This window comes from Neovison vison, chromosome 4 (assembly GCF_020171115.1).
Source record: "Neovison vison isolate M4711 chromosome 4, ASM_NN_V1, whole genome shotgun sequence".
NCBI lineage: Eukaryota > Metazoa > Chordata > Mammalia > Carnivora > Mustelidae > Neogale > Neogale vison.
The window spans coordinates 213,093,423-213,111,491 of record NC_058094.1 but is presented as its reverse complement, the minus strand read 5'-3'; the positions used below and the strand labels follow the sequence as shown (position 1 = coordinate 213,111,491).

General features: G+C 52.4%; 1 protein-coding gene across 1 annotated transcript; it reads left to right on the top strand.

Annotated features, from left to right (window-relative positions):
• Window positions 1–549: 549 nt before the first annotated feature.
• On the top strand, window positions 550–16,044 carry LOC122905087 (aldo-keto reductase family 1 member B1). Its single transcript, XM_044246597.1, has 10 exons — window positions 550–677; window positions 8,869–9,036; window positions 9,662–9,778; window positions 10,487–10,564; window positions 10,865–10,987; window positions 11,454–11,560; window positions 11,857–11,938; window positions 12,479–12,562; window positions 13,449–13,531; window positions 15,636–16,044. Exons 1-10 carry the CDS (start codon window positions 576–578, stop codon window positions 15,676–15,678), a joined length of 987 nt encoding a protein of 328 aa, XP_044102532.1. The 5' UTR covers window positions 550–575; the 3' UTR covers window positions 15,679–16,044.
• The last annotated feature ends 2,025 nt before the right edge of the window (window positions 16,045–18,069 follow it).

Below are 18,069 nucleotides of genomic sequence, written 5' to 3'. Positions count from 1 at the left end.
ACCTAGGGTGGGTGGCCAAGATAGCCCTAAAGCGGCTACACACAGGCTGTAAACTCCAGCCTCCAGTATGTGTTCTGCAACAATACTGCAAGCCATCTGTCTGATAGGCACCTTTCTAAAAGAAAACTGCGCTGCTAACCTGTACTTGGAGTCAGTAGGATTCCTCCAGATTAAGGATAGGACATAGGTCCTATTCTCCAGGAACGTGACTGGGGCTGGATCACAGACAGATGTATCCTTCGGGGTCCCTTTTGAAAAAAAAAAAAAAAAAAGAAACCCGAACACCTTCCCAGTCTACTTATTTATAGGACGTCTGGTACTTTCGCTGAAGCATTCCGGTTTCCACGTGCCCCCCCCCCACTTGGGGCGTGGGCGAGCAAGGGGCGCGGCAGAAATCCGGTCCCTCTAGGACCCAGCGGAAGGCGCAACCTTGTGGAGCCCTCGGGCGGCAGCGCCCCCGCCTCGGGGCGGGCCGGCCAATCAGAAGCCGGCTTTGCACAGCCGCGCGTCAATCGGATCCGCCCTTTCTGCTGGCCTCTTGGGCTATTTAAAGGCCTGCGCCGGGGCCCAGTGGCATGGTCTTCGGAGGGGGTCTGCGGAGCTCAGCGGTCATGGCCAGCCACCTCGTGCTCTACACCGGCGCCAAGATGCCCATCGTGGGGCTGGGCACTTGGAAGGTAAATGCCCCGGGGGGCGCGCCCCACGGCTTTTCTCGGGCTCAGCGCGGCCTGGGGCGATGAGGACCCGCCGTGACCCTGAGCGGCCCCCGCCTAGGACGCCCGGCCTCCCAAGGAGCCATTCTTGGGCTGGCCCGGCCCTGGAGGGACGGGGTGGTCCCCGCGGGGGCCCGGGCACCGGCCTGGCGTCCCGGGGGCTCTGGTGGGGGACCGCTGCTGTAGATGCTGGGTGGCTGGGATCCCCAGGCTGCACTAGGAATCCGGTCCCGGCTGGAAAACCACAGAGGGGGGTTTCCTGAGCCCCGGCGCTCGGGCCCCGGGGGCGGGAACCTGGAGGGCCCGGGCGCTGATGGGGCCGAAAGGGGTGTGGGGCGCCGCGGATCGCCGTCGTTTCGCGTCTGAACCGCACTTGTGGCACCTGCGTCTTTGTCTCTCTTTTTTAATAGTTTTATTCTTAATGGTTTCCGTTTCTGCTCTCTCAGGAATAAGCACTCAGATTAAGCCCGGAGACTGCAGATAATTAAATTAGCTGCCGCGAGGTGGCCCAGGATGCATCTATCTCCGTGTCCCCAAACATGCGACGCTGACCTCTTGTAGCCGAGCTTGCCGCTCGGGGTTGAGGGGGTTTGGGGGGCGGTTGTCGTATGCGGGGCAGACCTTCGCAGAGAATCTGGTCACCGATGGTGACTGCCCAGAGAAAACTGTGCCCCGGTCTCAGTATTAAAACTGTCTGAGGAAACCTTAACACCCCTGAAATCTTTCAGCAGCATCCCCAAGAGATGCCTGGGAATAAAAACGCTAGCCTGATGACCTGGAAAGTAGGGAGCACAGAAGGGTGGTATTATAGGCGCTGGGACAAAACCCGGTGTTTTTAAAATAAAAGCTCCGTATAAGTTAGTTTTGGGGCATTGTATATTAACATTCTCCAGGTATGACCCAGGTTTTCCCAGGGACTTTGAATGTGGGCATTGGATATTCGCACCGGAGACAACAGGATTGCGGGCACCGTTAAATGGTTTGCTCTAGAATAGAGGGTGGGGCTTACCTCTACTCTAAAAGCTGAAGATAAGTAAAGACAGGAAATACGAAGAGGGTCGTAGAATTGCTTCACACAAAGTGTTTCTTGGCCAGAGTAATCAGAGTGTGTGTAATTTGTGTGTCCTTTAAGAAGTCCAGCGATGGCTCTAAGGGTGTAATTGAATTATGACCGTGATACCGAGTTAAATTTCAGCTGTTGATGGTTATTATCTTGGAATGGATATGAAAAGCCACTTTCTTGGCAATAGTAAATTATTGTAGTTTGTATAATGATGCAGGCACGCACAGATGTAAGCATATAACTGGAACAAAAGATCCACAAAACACTACTTTACTAGGTAGGATGAATTCCAATACTTTATTCTGTTTTGTGCTTTCAAAAATTGGATTCCTGACCTTGGCTCATCGTTTGACAATTACTGTTCTAGGGTAAATAAGGAATAAAAGTTCTTAAAAAGGTTTAAAATTCTTTTAATTTTTTCAAAGATTTATTTATTTAGAGATCATACAAGCAGGGGCAGAGAAAGAGGGAAAGAATCCTCAAGCAGACTCCCTGTTGAGCTCAGAGCCCAATGCGGGGCTCCATCCCAAGACCCTGAGATCATAATCTGAGCTGAAACAAAGAACCAGACGCTTAACTGACTGAGCCACGCAGGAGTCTCTATATTTTTATTAAAAAAAAAAAAAATTATTTATTTATTTGACAGAAAGAGGGGGTGATCATAAGTAGGCAGAGAGGCAGGAAGAGAGAGAAGGGAAAGCAGGCTCCCTTCAGCAGAGAACCCGATGCAGGGCTTGATCCCAGGACCCCAAGATCATGACCTGAGCCGAAGGCAGAGGGCTTAACCCACTGAGCCACCCAGGCACCCCTATTTTTTTTATTTTTTACTGAGAGGGCACACATGCAAGTGGGATGGTGAGGGGGGAGAGGGAGAGAGAATCTTAAGCAGGCTCTCCGCCAAGTGCAAACCCTGTTCTCAGGACCCTGAAATCCCGACCTGAGCCAAAATCAAGAGTTGGATGCTTAACCAACTGAGCTACCCAGATACCCCCATAGAGAGTTTTAAATCCTGCACTTGCACACTTAAAGACCTGAAAAGCCACATATTCATTTAAAATAACATGATAAAATCTATACTTAGGTCATTCATTCTGGCAGACTACATTCTTTGAGGGCAAGGGTAGCATTGGTCTCGTTCACAAGTATTTCCAGCAATTCTCACAATGCCTGGTAAATAGTAGGCCCCCAAAGAAATACGTAGATAGGTGTTGAATTAATAGAAAGAAGTAAGATCACTTTGGATGATGGCGGAGGTGAGGAGATGAGGTTTGTACAGAATTGTGTTGAGGTGTGATGGGGAGGGAACAGCGCCACAAGTAGCACAAGTATGGACTCAGAGTGGGATCTTTTTTTTTTTTAAGTATAACAGTATAAATCATAGCTATTCCCCCTTTCCCCATATGTGTGTACATATTTTTTTCACAGATGCTGGACAAAAGAAGGGGTGACCTAAGAAACATTTGCTTATCTTTGTGAGAAGTCGGGGAGGCTCTGCAAGCGGGTACAGTTGCTTGTTCTCCAGGATCTTTCCTGTCCTGGCATCTGTGTTGTACCGTCCAGACCCTTCGCTGGGCAATAGTGGTCTCCGGTCTGCTGTTGCATCAAAGGTCCTCAAATCTGCCCTTCTGTCTTTGGAGGGGAGGCTTTCGGGCAGTTGGGAGAACATCTCTGCCTCCAACCCCGTGTGGCTTAGGGAGTGTTTCTCCCCAGCAAGCTGGCCTTCCCCGTTAGACAGGAAGTAATCCCACCAACATTGTTTTGCCAGGAAGCCATTAAAACAGAGATTTCTTCTGATACCCTCTTGCTAGGAAGCGTTCTGACCTTGTGAAAAATTGTTGGTAGTTTGATCATTGTAATGCACCCAGGTGCTGCAAATGAAGGAGTGGATTGCAACCGCGTTTCTTAACCTCTTTCCCATTTTCTCCATCCCTGCGCCACGCAGGAACCATTGAGACATTTTTCCCTAATTGCTCCCCATTTAAAAAATTAACATCAGAGGGGCGCCTGGGTGGCTCAGTGAGTTAAGCCTTCGGCTCAGGTCATGATCTCAGGGTCCTGGGATCGAGCCCCGCATCGGGCTCTCTGCTCAGCAGGGAGCCTGCTTCCATCTCTCTCTCTCTCTCTCTCTCTCTCTCTCTCTGCCTGCCTCTTCATCTACTTGTGATCTCTCTCTATCAAATAAATAATAAAAAAAATTAACATCAGAAATCGACTGTACATCTGTTCATGTCCTAAAGTCCTTCAGAGGGCCACAAACTGTTTTGTAAGCTAAGATTTATTTGGTTTTTCCCCACTGAACCAGTTTTTGCTTCTTTAGGGATGATAGCTCCCCCTTTAAGAACGCACGAGGTAGAAAAGAATGTGCTGAGAAAGATTATCTGTCACAGGTTTATAATGGCCCCAGGATCCCAGGTCTGGGGAGAGGTGCTGGCATTGGAGCTGAGACAGTAACTTGGTTTTACTGCTCACGTGCTTCCTTTCCCTGTGGGCCTCAACCTCGTCCCTCTTCAAGATCAAAGATACTTATTTTAAGTAAGTCTTCCCCAAGCAGGGCCAGTCCCAGTCCATTACCAACTCAGCCAAGTGGAGATAAGCGTGTCTTAGAATTTGCAGAGATTGATTCAGGTTTTATTAGTTGGTGTGTGTTTGTTGCCAAGCCTGATTATGAGCTTTGATGCCAAGTAGTAGCCAGATTAACTGTTTTCGTGTGATAACGCAACTAAAAGGGTGTTCAGCACCTTATCATTTGTACGGGGCTGTAAGATGAGGTGGACGGTCTGATCATGAGGTTGGTTTATCTGCCCCAGACATTGAAAACGCACTTTCTGTTGACTGTAGGTTGGACACAAGAGGTAGCATGGATTCTTCTCTGGACTGTCCCCCACGCTTGGTCTGTTGGAGCCTTAGGAGTACAGCAGACTTTAGGCCTTGTTTATACAAACCACCAAATCCCCAGTCTCCCATTTGTGCTGAGTGGGAGTGTTGAGTGCCCTACAGAGTGAGGAAGCCAGTTTGCTCAGATTTCCCCGAAGTTGATTGAGACTGTGTTGTCCACTGGTGAACACAGAACAGGCATTAAACGCTTTTGGTCACCAAAATACCCATGTTCACTGTCAGAATACCTCACTTTTTGTTATCATGATGCTGAATTAGACACCAGAAATTTTATTTGTGAATGAGAGTTGGGACAAATCAAGGCTGGGCCTCTTGCCTAATCCCCATTTCTTTGTATGCTCTTCTGGCATGGGAAGGGCTTGGTAAGCTACAAGCCACAGACCATTTTTGTAAATAAAGTTTTATTAGAACACACCTCACGTGTACTCGTTACTTATGACTGCTGTGCTGCAGCGACAGCGTGGGGCAGGTGCGACCCACCGTTGAGCCCACAAAGCCTCAAGTATTTCCTGTTTGGCATCTTACAGAAAAAGTTTGCCAGCTTCTCTTTCAAAAGATTCTAAGTGAATTAATCAGAAGTTGGAATACATTTTTAAGAAGTCACTAATGCCTGTTACACTTGCTTCTGGTTGAAATGACTTAAACACTTAAAATAGAAAATTATATTGTAAGACCACTTGTATGTAAACAAACTTAATAATGAAAAATGAGTTTTTCTTAGACGAAGGTTAAGTTTCTCTAAAGAAAAGCTGATTTAATTGGAAGAGGTTAAATAATGTTTGTGGGGACAGCTTTTCTGTGATCATGGTACTTTTAAAGGCTTTAGAGGTTGATGACCGTGTTTCTTTATTAAATCTAAATTCACATCAGAAGTTATGGTTTCCTACTCCTTACTCTAAGATTATCCTTGGCACACTGTTCTCCTACATCTTGCCCAGGAATTTTTTTTTCCCCAAGGTAAAGTTTCCTTTGGTCCCATACCCCCACTCCCCCATTGCAACATAATACCTGCTAACTAGAGAAAAAAGAAAAATCAGAAAGAACACAGTCCTGTTTCCAGAAATCCCCATGATTAATTCTACAAGGGATTCAGCTCTGAAATACTTTTGTTTTATTACCATTGATGCCATTTTATAACCTGGTTGAACCTTGCAGAGGGAATAGAGGGAGGGTTATTATTTTACAGTAACAGGTAACAGGTAAGAGCTACATGTAAAGGGGAAGATGATTAGGTTTTAAAAGTGTGTGTGTCTAAAGGGGCGGCCACTAATATGCTCTGAGTTGGTATTAGCTGGCTGCCATAGAGGAGATAGGGAGGTCTATCTTGTGCAGATGGTGGGGGCCTTGGGGGCCGAGAGTTCTCGATGCTGTCCGCGCAGACTGTTGTCAGGTTGCTGTCTGAGCCAGTGCTCTCTGGAGCTCCAAGGTCCAAGAGAGTTGGGCATGCATGGATTTGCCCAAGTCACAGGGCAGATTATTGGTAGAATCGAGTCAAAACATTTAGTCTGTAGGACTTGTACAGTTGGGGCATCTGTAATTTGAATGTGTCCTATAATCGTTTTCTGTAGATTTCCTGTGAAATGTATGGAAATACACCTTCATGATTTATTTTCTTTTCAGAGTTTCAGTTTGGACCACTCCCCATGTTTGCATTCATAAATACAGACCTGAAATGGAGAGACGGTGTAATCATGTACTAGCATTGCCAAGTTTACTGTGTCATTTTTCACCATGACTTAAATTGGCTGATTCGTTAGTGATAAGAGAAGTTTGTGCAGTCTCTTTCTGGGAAGGGTCAGGTTGAGATGATTAGTAGTATAATTCACGGACTCTGGTACATTTTCATTCCAGAGGAGGATCTTTCCAAGCCCAGGACACTGACCAGTGTCTTGTGCCTCTTAGGGCCCACACGGGGGGTCCGATCTCTAGGCAGAGCATGGCTCTAAGGTCCTTCTGCCGAGGTTTGAGTCCTGACATCTTTGACTGACTGTGTGATCATGGGCCCATTGCCTCCCCTCTCCTTGCCTTACTTTCCCTCGCTATAGAGATCATAGCGTCTGCTGGGCTTGTGACAGATTCACCGTATTAATGTATATTAACGTGTTGAAGACTGGTAGAAATGAGTCCGTATTTTCATTTTGAGCCTGTATGGGCCAAATACCCCACTTGTCTCTTTCCATTCGGTGACATGATCTGCCCTGGCTGGTAACCAGGACGTCTGTTCCAGGGTCAGCCCAGGGGATGGCCATCAGTCCCCCTGTGGCAGAGCACGTGGCCCCTTGTGGCCTTCCCCGTGGCTGCAAAATGTTCCCCCAAAAAGGGAGGCTGGCACACAGCTCCCATCCTCAGGAGTCTTGTCACAAATTGCTACAACTCCTGCACATTGAACTTATAAAATGCCCGACAGTCCTTGCATGTGCTCTTCTTTACCCTTGGAAAGCAGCGTGGCCGGCGTCCCACCCATGTGACCTGAGCTGATCTCTTGGTCATCTCTGCCCGTGGCTTCTCTGAAAACATAGCATGAACTTTTTTTCAGTTTTGTGCCACTCTTTTGGCAGCCTTGATGATGATAGTTTACACTTTCTGGCTCCAAGGATCTGAATAACCAACTCCTTGTTGGGCAGAATGAGAAGTATGTCTGAGGTGGGGATTCATGGGCCACAGGACGCCCTGGGGCATACTAGCATCGAGGCTGTGTGATCTCAGGCTGTGTGATGTCGCTAGGAGCAGTCTCTCTTGACCCTCCTGTCTCTCAGCCCGGCTCCCTTCAAGTAGCTCCTGGCTCCATTCCTCCAGCACCGTGACCCCAGCAGAATGGGAGCTTGTCTGGGTAGTTCCAGAGACTGAGTCTCACGGGCCTGGTTTGGGTCACGCCACTGCCTTTGCACCATTTGCTGTGACAGATGTAACGTGTGGCCAGGCTGGGCCTGGGGAGTGTGCCCGCCCCCTGCCCCGTCCCTTGAATCTTGAGTGGTGGGGAAGGCTGCTCTTGTAGCTTCCTCGGTCCTCTAGGGAAAAAGGAGGTCAGTCATCTGGAGATGTACCCTCTCTTACGCCTGAGCTTAGCAACCTGCCCCCTGCTCCCTCCTTGGAGGTGAACAAGCTCAGTGGGCCAGCAGGCTCCGGCCATACACTGGTTCCCACTGATTCATAATCTACACCCCCCACCCCGCACCGGGCCTGTTAACAACAGCTGATGTCCGAACAGCCAATGTCTGTTCAGCTGCTCATCGCCCTGGGGAGTTTTCCTCTTCATTCCCTTCTCCCCCAGCTCTCTGGAGGAATGCTCTGTGTTCGTTCCACAGTCTGCTGCACATGTGTGTATTTTTCGCCTCTCTGGTCTGCGTAGGATCAGTGAGGAGATGGAGTAAGTGTCCATGCGGTCAGTCTGGGTGCTGGCGGAGCTTGAAGGCTGTGGAGGGGTCGCCCAGTTCTGCCCTGTCCGGGTCACGGAGGTGGTCGCGGGGCTTGGGCTCGCACAGCCCCTCAGTCTCTTTGCAGCTCTGGCCGCACATTACCGAAGCCTGTTTCCCCTCCTCCCAGCTCCCTTCTGCCTGCGGGCATCTCAGAGGGGCCGGCTCCCACCCCTGCCTCTTAGAGCAGGTTCTCACGTGGTTGCAAAGAAAGCACCTGCCTTTGAGTCCGTATCAGTAAGGTTCTTGACTTGACGATCATCTCCCAAAACTGCTGAAAAATGAGTGATTGCCACTGTCTGCCTCCACACCCAGAAGGAGAGAGTAAAGCGTGGGCGTTCAGTGACAGCTCAGAAGCCAAATGGGCATTGGGTGAATATCTACAGCAGTTACTGAACTGCTCTGAGCTCTTTGAAGGAAATGGCACCCCTTATTGTCTTGGGAACCTAAATGATTCAGATAGGGTGTTTTTTGTTTGTTTGGTTTTTATACGGTAGTTTGTAAATCTATAGGTGTAGAGGAACCAGGGAGACAGCTCTGGCACGTGTTTTTAGGGTGGGCTGCGGCGAAGTGGTCTGAGGATGCTCAGGAGAAGGCTTGTGGCCTTTCACCTGGGTCGCATCCCCCCCCCAGAGCCTATGGAAGCTCTGGGGAAGCCGCTGGCCATCCGCAGCCGTGGCAAAGGGGCGGGAGCTTCGGCGGGAGGCTCATGCTGCCCTTCTTTCTTCCTGGGTTGCTTCGTTGTTGATTTGAACTCCGTGCCTTCCGGTCCCTTTCCGTTCAGTCCCCTCCAGGCAAAGTGACCGAGGCTGTGAAGGCGGCGATTGACCTTGGCTACCGTCACATCGACTGCGCTCACGTGTACCAGAACGAGAACGAGGTGGGGCTGGCCCTCCAGGAGAAGCTCAGGGAGCAGGTGGTGAAGCGTGAGGACCTCTTCATCGTCAGCAAGGTGCCGCCCTGCCGGGGAGCCTGGGCCACGGGCCTCTCTCTCCTGTTTGTCCGAGGCCAACGTGGGTGCAGGAGCCGAGACCATTCTCTGGGGAAATGAGTTGACTACAGGCCATAGAGGGTTCCAGAGCTCACCGGTCCACTGTCTCTTGGGTGGTCATTCCGTGTAGAGCCATTGGTTAGAGCCTCTTGTCGGTGAGGCTTAGATTGTGGGTTGGTGCTCCCTCTCCAGGGAGTTTTCTTTGAGGACAGAACTTGGTTTCCGTCTGGAGGCTGGGTCTCTACGGATGGCCACCGTCTTTCACCTGGGGGCTGTCGGTGCCCAGAGGAACCCTGGGTGGGTGGGGGAGGCTGACCCCCCCGACACAGTCCTGTAGGAAAATGGCCGTGGGAGCTCATGTTTAGGGCCCGGGCCTTCCTGACCTGTCCATTCATTAGGCTTTCAGTTTGGTCCCTCTGACAGGTTTCCCTGACCCGATGATCCTGCCTTCCTTTGGAAAATTCGGGTCCATAGTGTGCAATGTAAACTCCCTCAACCCCGTTTACAGCATCCCAGTGAGAGGGGGTGGGTGGTGTCTTGGAGCCGTCTGGCTGCCGGCTGAGACGTGCTCTCTCGCCGCCCTCAGCTGTGGTGCACGTTCCACGAGAAGAGCATGGTGAAGGGCGCCTGCCAGAAGACGCTCAGCGACCTGAAGCTGGACTACCTGGACCTCTACCTCATTCACTGGCCGACGGGCTTCAAGGTAGGCGGCCGCTGTCGCTCCGTGCAGCCCGGGCTGTGGTGGGCCCTCCCGCTTTAGGATACAGGTGGGCACATGCTCTCTGTGAGTCCTTACTGGCCCGGGCACTGTCCCCGGGAGCTGTCCGCCCCCAACCCCCCGCGCCTGCTGAATCCGAACCGTGGGTGACTTGACTGAACGTTACCGAGTTGGAGGAGCGCTGCGCTGTGTCATTTGCCGCTGGTACCGTTTCAAACTGTGGCCACGCACGTGGGTCGGGGACATTCTGTACGTGGCCCGAAGACCTCCTTGGCTGTCATCGTCTGCCTCTGTGTGTGGGTACAGTCCGGCGTTCCGCACAGAGGCCCCCCCATCCCGTGGAAGCCCAAGTCTCTGCACCAAAACACTCGCATTATGGGTTCTTTCTAGCCACGGGGTCCGTTTTCTGCTTTGTCAGCCAGAGTGAAGGCTTGTGGTTTTTGTCCTCTAGCCCCATTGTGTTGTGCTGGTTCCATCGGACAGTCCGCTGTAACCCAGTTGAAAGGAACAGGGTCTGGGGGCCTCAGGAGTTTTCTGCCCGTTAACTTTTCATACTGGCCTGTGGGTTTGCCCTTGATGATTTTCTGAAAGCTTAGCTCTGGTAGTTAAGAGTCATTTTTTTTTTTAGAACTTTACTTTTAAAGATCCAGGTCTGCAAAGGACTGTCATTGACATGTACTCTTGTAACAACAGCACGGGAAGGAGTATTTCCCGCTGGATGGGGAAGGCAAAGTGATTCCCAGCGACACCAATTTTGTGGACACGTGGGAGGTAAGGCAGTTGCTGACTCAGTCTTCTCCCTCCTTGCTGGTATCTCTTCCTCCTGTGAGTGATCTGCTGTGCTGTGTCTTCCCCTGCATTTTGGTGTTTGGTCACCATTTTTGCTCTTCCTGTCTTCTTAAAGCCAGCCGGGCTTTTGTTTTGGTGTCTCTTGGCTTCTCCGAGCTCTAGTTTGCCAGTGCTGGTTCGTAAGGGCAGGGCCCGTTAAACTGATTGGAGTCAGAGATGCTTTTCTCATTCCTGTCCTCTGCGGCACATGTCAGAAGCAAGCAGCCCCCCTTTCGTTGGTAGGCCATGGAAGAGCTGGTGGAGGAAGGGCTGGTGAAAGCTATTGGAGTCTCCAATTTCAATCATCTCCAAGTGGAGAAGATCTTAAACAAACCTGGCTTAAAATACAAGCCGGCTGTTAACCAGGTAAACATGGTGGGGGGGAGGTGTGTGTGGGAGGCTGTTCAGTTACTCTCTGAACCTAGCAGTCACTTCCGGTCTGTGTCCCCCAGGGAGCAGCCAGGAGGCAGGTCCCAGTTTGGGACTGAGAATGATGATGACCCATCTGGGAGCCGCACTTGCAGGAGAGACAGGGTGTGAGCCTGGCTTGTGATGACTCAGGCTCTCCAGGATTATCAGCTTGCGTCCCATCACAGTTGATAAATTGGCCAAAGCCAGAACAAACCCTTAGGGCCCAGGGCCACAGTCCGTGATAATAACATTATTGTTATTCATATCGAAGACACTTGCTGGGAAACAGGGACTGTTGCTCCACATGTCTGGGAGCTCAGACGTTGGCTATACATCATTTTCTGTTGGGGAGGGGGGGCTTCCTGTATGTCCCCACAACTGTGCCCACATGCTACCCCCAGCCCTCTGTTTGCATCTGCAGATCGAGTGCCACCCGTACCTCACTCAGGAGAAGTTAATCCAGTACTGCCAGTCCAAGGGCATTGTGGTGACGGCCTACAGTCCCCTCGGCTCTCCTGACAGGCCTTGGTGAGGTTCCCACTGGATCATGTCCACGGGTGAAGGTTGGAGATGACTAGAAAGAAAAATTGAGCATCAAGGGAAGTGCTTCTGGCACCCAGGAGCCTTTCATTGGGTTTCCTGGTTATTCTTTCTAGTAGCAAGATGGCCATTCTTTTTCCCAAGGATTGGGAGTTTGTACCTGAACTTCAAATCAGGAGGAGACTGGTGGGCTGCCCTCAAAGGCCGATGGGAGTTAGAGCCACGGGCTGTCCCCGAGTGGAAGTGGGGCTGGGCGCTCACACAGGCCGTCTTTCTGTCTGCAGGGCCAAGCCTGAGGACCCTTCCCTGTTGGAGGATCCCAGAATCAAAGCTATCGCAGCCAAACACAATAAAACCACAGCGCAGGTACAGCCCTCTCCACACGCCCGTGACTGTTCCCCGAACTCTCTGCATTCGTAGTGGTCCCCTTCAGTGGGGAGGGAGAGGTGACCAAACCCAGCCAAGCCCTCCCTGGAAGTGTGGCTTGAGGTCGTGGAGCGGGTGGTAGATGGGGCGCACAGACTAGGACGCCAGAAGATGCCCACGTGGTGGGGACGGGGGCGCCGGCCTCCTACCTCCACAGGCCGCCCCGGGGCCCGCATTTGCTGATGAATGTGGGAAGCTCCTCTCCCCGCTCACAGGAGAGCACTCAGTTCAGCCGCCTGGGAAATGTTCTTTTTCTCCCAAGTGGTAGGATGGCTTCCTCCTTGTGACCAGGACACCTGGGAGACACAGCAGCGCGTGGCGTGACTCGGGGACACCCTGACCTCTCTGAGCCTCCGTTTCCTTACATGTGACCTTCTGGAATTTCCATCTTTGGGGAGTGGATGTAGATGAAGATGAGACTGAGTGACATGATAACATAGGCTATTGGTGTATGTACACACTCGGCCCCTCTGTTCACAGATTCTGATCCGGTTCCCCATTCAGAGGAATTTGGTGGTGATCCCCAAGTCTGTGACACCCGAACGCATTGCTGAGAACTTTCAGGTAAGATCCTGGCTGCTTGGCCAAGGTTTTTACAGCAGAGCAGGACAGAGGGCCTCTCCTCTCATGCCTGGGCTGTCCCATGTGGGACCCCTACCATCCTGTCACCTCTCAGAGAGCCAGCAGGTAGAGACAGCAGGTGAGCATATTTGCCCACAGAGGTCACCAGCGAGTGTCCAGGAGGCTTGCTTTCTGGGCATTCCGACTGAGGGCCTTCCCTGTCCCCACGTGCGCCGCCCCTCCCGGGCTCACCGGCTGTGGCCTCCCCGACGGCTGAGTTCTTCCCCGGCAGCCTGCAGCCCGCGGCCCTCATGGGAATGGTTCCCCTCCTGACGGACCTTTCTTGTCCCCTGTCTGTGAGGGGCTGCTTCGGCCCATCTCAGGTACCGCCTCTGACAGCACCCTTCAGCCCCCAGCCGGACTTCGTTCTCAATTTCTCTGGCCGCTGTGAGGGTCGTGAGGCGTCTCCCTCCAGCGTGCTGCCGATCGGTCCTTGTGTGGGAGTTGTTGCGTGACCTCTTTCCTTCGCTTCCGTGTAAACGGAAGCGGAGACGCTTGTGGTCTGTCATTTTCTTCCCACCTGTGCTCGTCACAGAAATGCTCAACACTTTGTGATTGTGACAGTCACAAAATGAACTAAAAAGTCCCATTTTACTCAGAGGCTCTGGAGGGGAGGGAGGGCCTGCCTCGTTCCGGGCATATCCCGGCGGCATGTGGGCCTTCTGTGACGAAACTGCGCTTCCGTTCCATGGACCCTTGTCTTCCCGCCCTCCCCACTCAGGGCAGCCTCTCCTCAGCGGCCGCGCCCGGAGCTGTTTGGATACTTTGTATTCTGGGTTTGACCTTTATTTGAAGAATTTACTGGATTTTTTTCTTTTTTTTCTTTTAGGTCTTTGACTTCGAACTGAGCAGCGAGGATATGACCACCTTGCTCAGCTACAACCGGAACTGGCGTGTGTGTGCCTTGGTGAGGTGAGTGTGCGCGGGGAGGGGAGCTAAGGCCGCAGCACGAGGGAAGCTCCCGGAGGCCATGAGGCCCGCATCCCGTTAGTAGTGGTTCCCACCGGTTCACGTCGCCTTGCTGTCTCACCCGTGCACAGTGGGAAACGCTTGAACCCATGTCAGCCAAACTGCACACAGCCAAGGGGAAAATGCCAGCCGATGGTTCTAGATCTCTCCTCCCACCCCAGGGGCACTGTTGGCCTAACCTGTAGCAACTCCACATTTTAGCATTGATTTTCAAATCTTAATGGCTCTTCTGAAACCAGGTGATCCATGGGGCTCCTGGCCCACCTTCCTGGGAGAATTCACATGTGACTCTTACCTCATACTGACATAATCAGAGGGGTTCAGTAGGAAGACTGTGCTGCTTGAGGCTGAGGAAACCACTCAACCCCTCCCTGACTGATGGTCACCCAGAGCCCTTCAGCTGCGAATGCACTGGCTTCTTGTGTTCCCTGCGATTTGTAGTGTGGAAACTGAGGGAGGTGACAAGGAAGGTTGTTGTGTCTCTCTCCCCCACCCCCCCACCCCTGTTTCTCCTACAGTACAGTAACCCAAGTTTAAAACTCGTTCTCTCTGCGTTTTAAGAAGAAACCTCCATTCTGCAGTGGGGACCAAGAGCTTCCTTTCACGCTATGTGTACGGCCTCTCTTACTTCCCCATTTCCCAGCAGTTAGTCCTCTGAGCAAGACTTGGCCTTGCCCTGAGGTGTGGGGTCGCGTGCCAGCCTCCTCTCTCCTGCTTCTGCTCCCTCTCCGTGCCGTTGGCAGCGCTGGTGGGCCCCGCACCCCCACACCTGTCCGCCGGCTCTACGTCCCGGGCAAGACTCTCTCCTGCGCTTGGGTGTGACTGTACCTGTGAGCACGTGGCCATCACAGACATCCCAGGCCACTAACGGCATGGCACTGGCACTGGCACACCAGGCCATTTCTGATGTCCCTGGTTGTGTTAATGCTTAACCTTTAGGCACTAAGATCCTTTTTGAACCAAGTGGGTGAGGGAGAGAAAAGTGAGTCATTCAGCAGGTGATGTCTGTTCTCCTGTGAGAGTCTCCGTACCATTTGTTCACTGCCCACTCACTGCCCTTCCCACTGCTGACACAGCGTATTGGAGCTCTCGGCGCTGTGGTTTTCCGACGGTCCCTTTTCCCTTATACTCACTCCCTCCGCTCCCCAGTGCCACTTCAGAAATAGCTGTCGGATGAGTCTGGGGGCTGCTGATGCTTCCGGGGGACAGGTTGGGGCTGGAGTAGGGAGGGAGAGGCTGGCTCCCACATTCCCAGCTCGCCTAGGCCGCTTTCTCACTGGACATACACGTCCATTGCCTCTTTTTGGCAGTTACCGCTCTAGTGAGCCTCTGTTACCGAGGGCAGGGTCCTGTTAGTCAGGCTTGATGGGAGGCCAAAAAAGGGGCAGACTGTGGGGATGTTTTGAATGACTCCAAGTCTTGGAGCGTTCTGGGCCCTGTGCTGGGTTCTCCCTGGGCCATTCACACTAGGCCCAGCCAGCCTTCCCGCTGTGAGTGCCAGAACTTGTTCCAGCACGAGCCGTTGGCCATGTTCATACCTACTCACCCGCCTCTCTCCTCCCCTCTGTCTCCTGTGTCCCACTCTGCACTGCTCTCTGGGGCTCCCTCCAGCTCCCACTGACCCCAGGCAGCTTCTGTGTCCTCAGAGCACTGGCTCTGTCACATGCAGACTCCTGACCCCTCTCTGGTCACCCTCTTACTGTTTCGGACTATGGGGTGCTCTGGTCCTGCCAGTTAGCCTGAGTGACCAGAAGCAGGAACTGTGTCTTGGTGCCCCGCTTGCCTCAGGCACGATGCTGGGCACACGGGGTGTTGGGGTGCGGTCTGTCACACAGGTGCCAACTGGTGACAGCCCATGGTAGAGGAGCCTGGAGGGGGCTGCGGGGGTCCCTGGCACAGACCCATGACCTGCAGTCTGGACACTAGCTCGTCTCTGAGGCCTGGATTTCTTCCTATAATGAGACCCTCACCATGGTTTTTGGTCATCTCTTATGGTCGAAATCCCTTCCCTTGCAAAGCTAATGTGTTCCTCCTTTTCTCCCGACAGCTGTGCCTCCCACAAGGACTATCCCTTCAACACGGAGTTTTGAAGCTCTCGGTGCCTCTTCCCCCTCCAGGTGACCTGCCGCTGTGTTCCCCAGGTCACTTTCCCTGTATGTAGTGTAGTGTGGCCTCTGCCTTTCCTGGTGGGTCAGTGACCTGCGGCCAGGCCAGTGAGGGCTTGGCCCACTCGGTGTCGGGTCTAAAGAGCAGTATCAGTAGGTTAGAAGCTTCTTCCAGTTCTCTTTGCCCTTCTTCCTGTCCAGCTGGGAAAGTAGGACCTTAGGCCTCTTTCCTGACTAAGTTGAATCTACAAAGTTGAAATAGTGCCACTAACGACTGGATTTCGGCTCCAGGGAACTGTTGTAACCTTTTCATCCAGACTTCTTGTCTCAAATAAAAAGTGCTTTTGTGAACTTGTTGCTGTTTGTTTTATTTTGATTTCTCAAAACAGGGTACCACCCTCTGTCTCACTCTGCCTTCATCCCCTCTGTCACTGTAAAGCAGCTACTCAGCTACTGAGCAACACGAAGGCGTACCTGACAGCTTTCCCTCTAGTCGGGGACCCCTCACCCCAGTACCTTGCTCCTTTAGCTTTAGGGAGGTTGGTCTTACCTGGGTGCACTTGAGTAAGTACCTGGGTACACTTGAGTCACCCGGGGAGCCTTTAATGCTAGTGATGCCTGGATCTCACCCCTGGGGACCCATCTGATTGGCCCAGGGTGTCACCAGGCCCCCCGAGAGTTTGCAGGCTCCCCAGGGGTTCCTACTGCACAGCCAAGGCTGAGAGCCACCGCTTTAGGGCTGAGAGGGGACGGGAATCCGTTTGTCACTTCACAAGTTACTTTGTTTTTCCTCCTGCGCGTGAAGCCCAAAGTCCTGTGTTTTCTAAGCAGCGCTCTTCACAAAGCTGCTGTCATGAAGCTCATGGTCTAGACGAGAGGAAAGAAGGGAAGCATCAGCGAATGGCATCTGGGTGAGCTCCGGCCACCAGAACAAACCTCGTAGACTGAGCGGGCCAAACAGACATTTGTCCCTCCCAGTTCTGGAGGCTGGAAGTCCGATCAGGTTGGCCAGCCGGGTCTGGTTCTGGTGAGAACCTTCTCTCTGGGTTGTAGACGGCCCCCTTCTCGCCGTATCTTCACATGACCATGAAGGAGGAATGCTTTAAATAGGATTACGCAAGTAAAGGTCTGTTGTTAACGTTTACGAATGCTGTTGCTTATTTTTTATTACATTTCCTTTCCCGAATTAAATTGACAAAGGCTGGGAAAGGCATGAACTAGGTAAGAGTTGACTTCAGGGTTCATGGAGTTAATGGCTTGGTTGCTGACTACAGGTGATGTTCACTGCTGTGCAGGTTACCCACAGGTGAAGCGTACCCCCGGGGCTTTAGGGAATTGGGCAACAGTGATTACTGGGCCTCCCCCAGGGACGCAGGAGAGAGCCAGGCCCCTGCATGGCAGGGTTTGGGCCAGGTGGGGGACTCAGAGCCCCACCCGCTCCCTGCCACCCACAGGTTGCCCCTCTTCCAGCCACCTGTTCCTCACGGCGGTCCAGCCCTGCCCGGTCAGCAGGTCCCACCTTCCCCCAGGTCAAGCTGCAGACCTCCGTAGTCACCTTCTCAACAAGAGAACACTGTCATTTTCCTGTAAATTGAGTCAAATTATCCCTGACCTTGTACCCACCCTGTTTTTCCAGTTAGCCCAGAGCTGGTTTTAACAAGCTTTGGAAGAACTTCTGGGTGATCACTAGTAAGCGTTCGTACCTGAGGCCAGTGGGCGGGATCCCTGCTTTAGGAACACGATCAAGTGGGTTAAGCCTCTGCCTTCCGCTGAGGTCATGATCTCAGGGTCCTGGGGTCAAGCCCCACTTCAGGCTCTCTGCTCAGCAAGGAGCCTGCTGCTTCTGCGCCACCCCCACCCCCCGCCCCCGCCGCCTGCCTCTCTGCCTGCTTGTGATCTCTGTCAAATAATAAAATCTTAAAAAAAAAAAAAAAAGATAATTTGAAGGTCAGCAAGAAGCACAAACAAGTTGAAAAAAGGCCCTGTTCTGACCTTGATCCCTACTTTGTAGCAGAGACTTGGTTCCTATCTAAGAACATGTCCCTGAGAAAGAGGAGTCTTGGCTTGGGGTGGGGTGGGGATGGGGAGGAGAATGAAAGCTTCTTGATTAAAGAACTCCTTTTGCCTTTTGAAGATTCAAAAGAGGTGTGGGGGGCCGTCAGAGACCCGATGCAGGTGAGCGTCCCGGCTTGCTGGTGCTGGAATGTGGTGAGAAGGAGCATAAGGGCGGCCGAGCAGACAGACAAGGGGTGGGGGTCCTAGAGAGGGGTGCTGCCTTCCCAGTGCGGAGCCCCCTTCTCCCTTCCCATAGTGCAACTAAAACCCCCGACAGCTTTGCTCATTCCCGGGGTTGGGGGGTAGGAGGGGCAGGTTTCC

Coding starts and splice junctions, on each gene's coding strand:
- LOC122905087 (XM_044246597.1), top strand. CDS start 576: ATGGTCTTCGGAGGGGGTCTGCGGAGCTCAGCGGTCATGGCCAGCCAC. Junction 9,037..9,661: donor ACCTCTTCATCGTCAGCAAG/GTGCCGCCCTGC, acceptor CGCCGCCCTCAG/CTGTGGTGCACGTTCCACGA. Junction 11,561..11,856: donor GGCTCTCCTGACAGGCCTTG/GTGAGGTTCCCA, acceptor TTCTGTCTGCAG/GGCCAAGCCTGAGGACCCTT.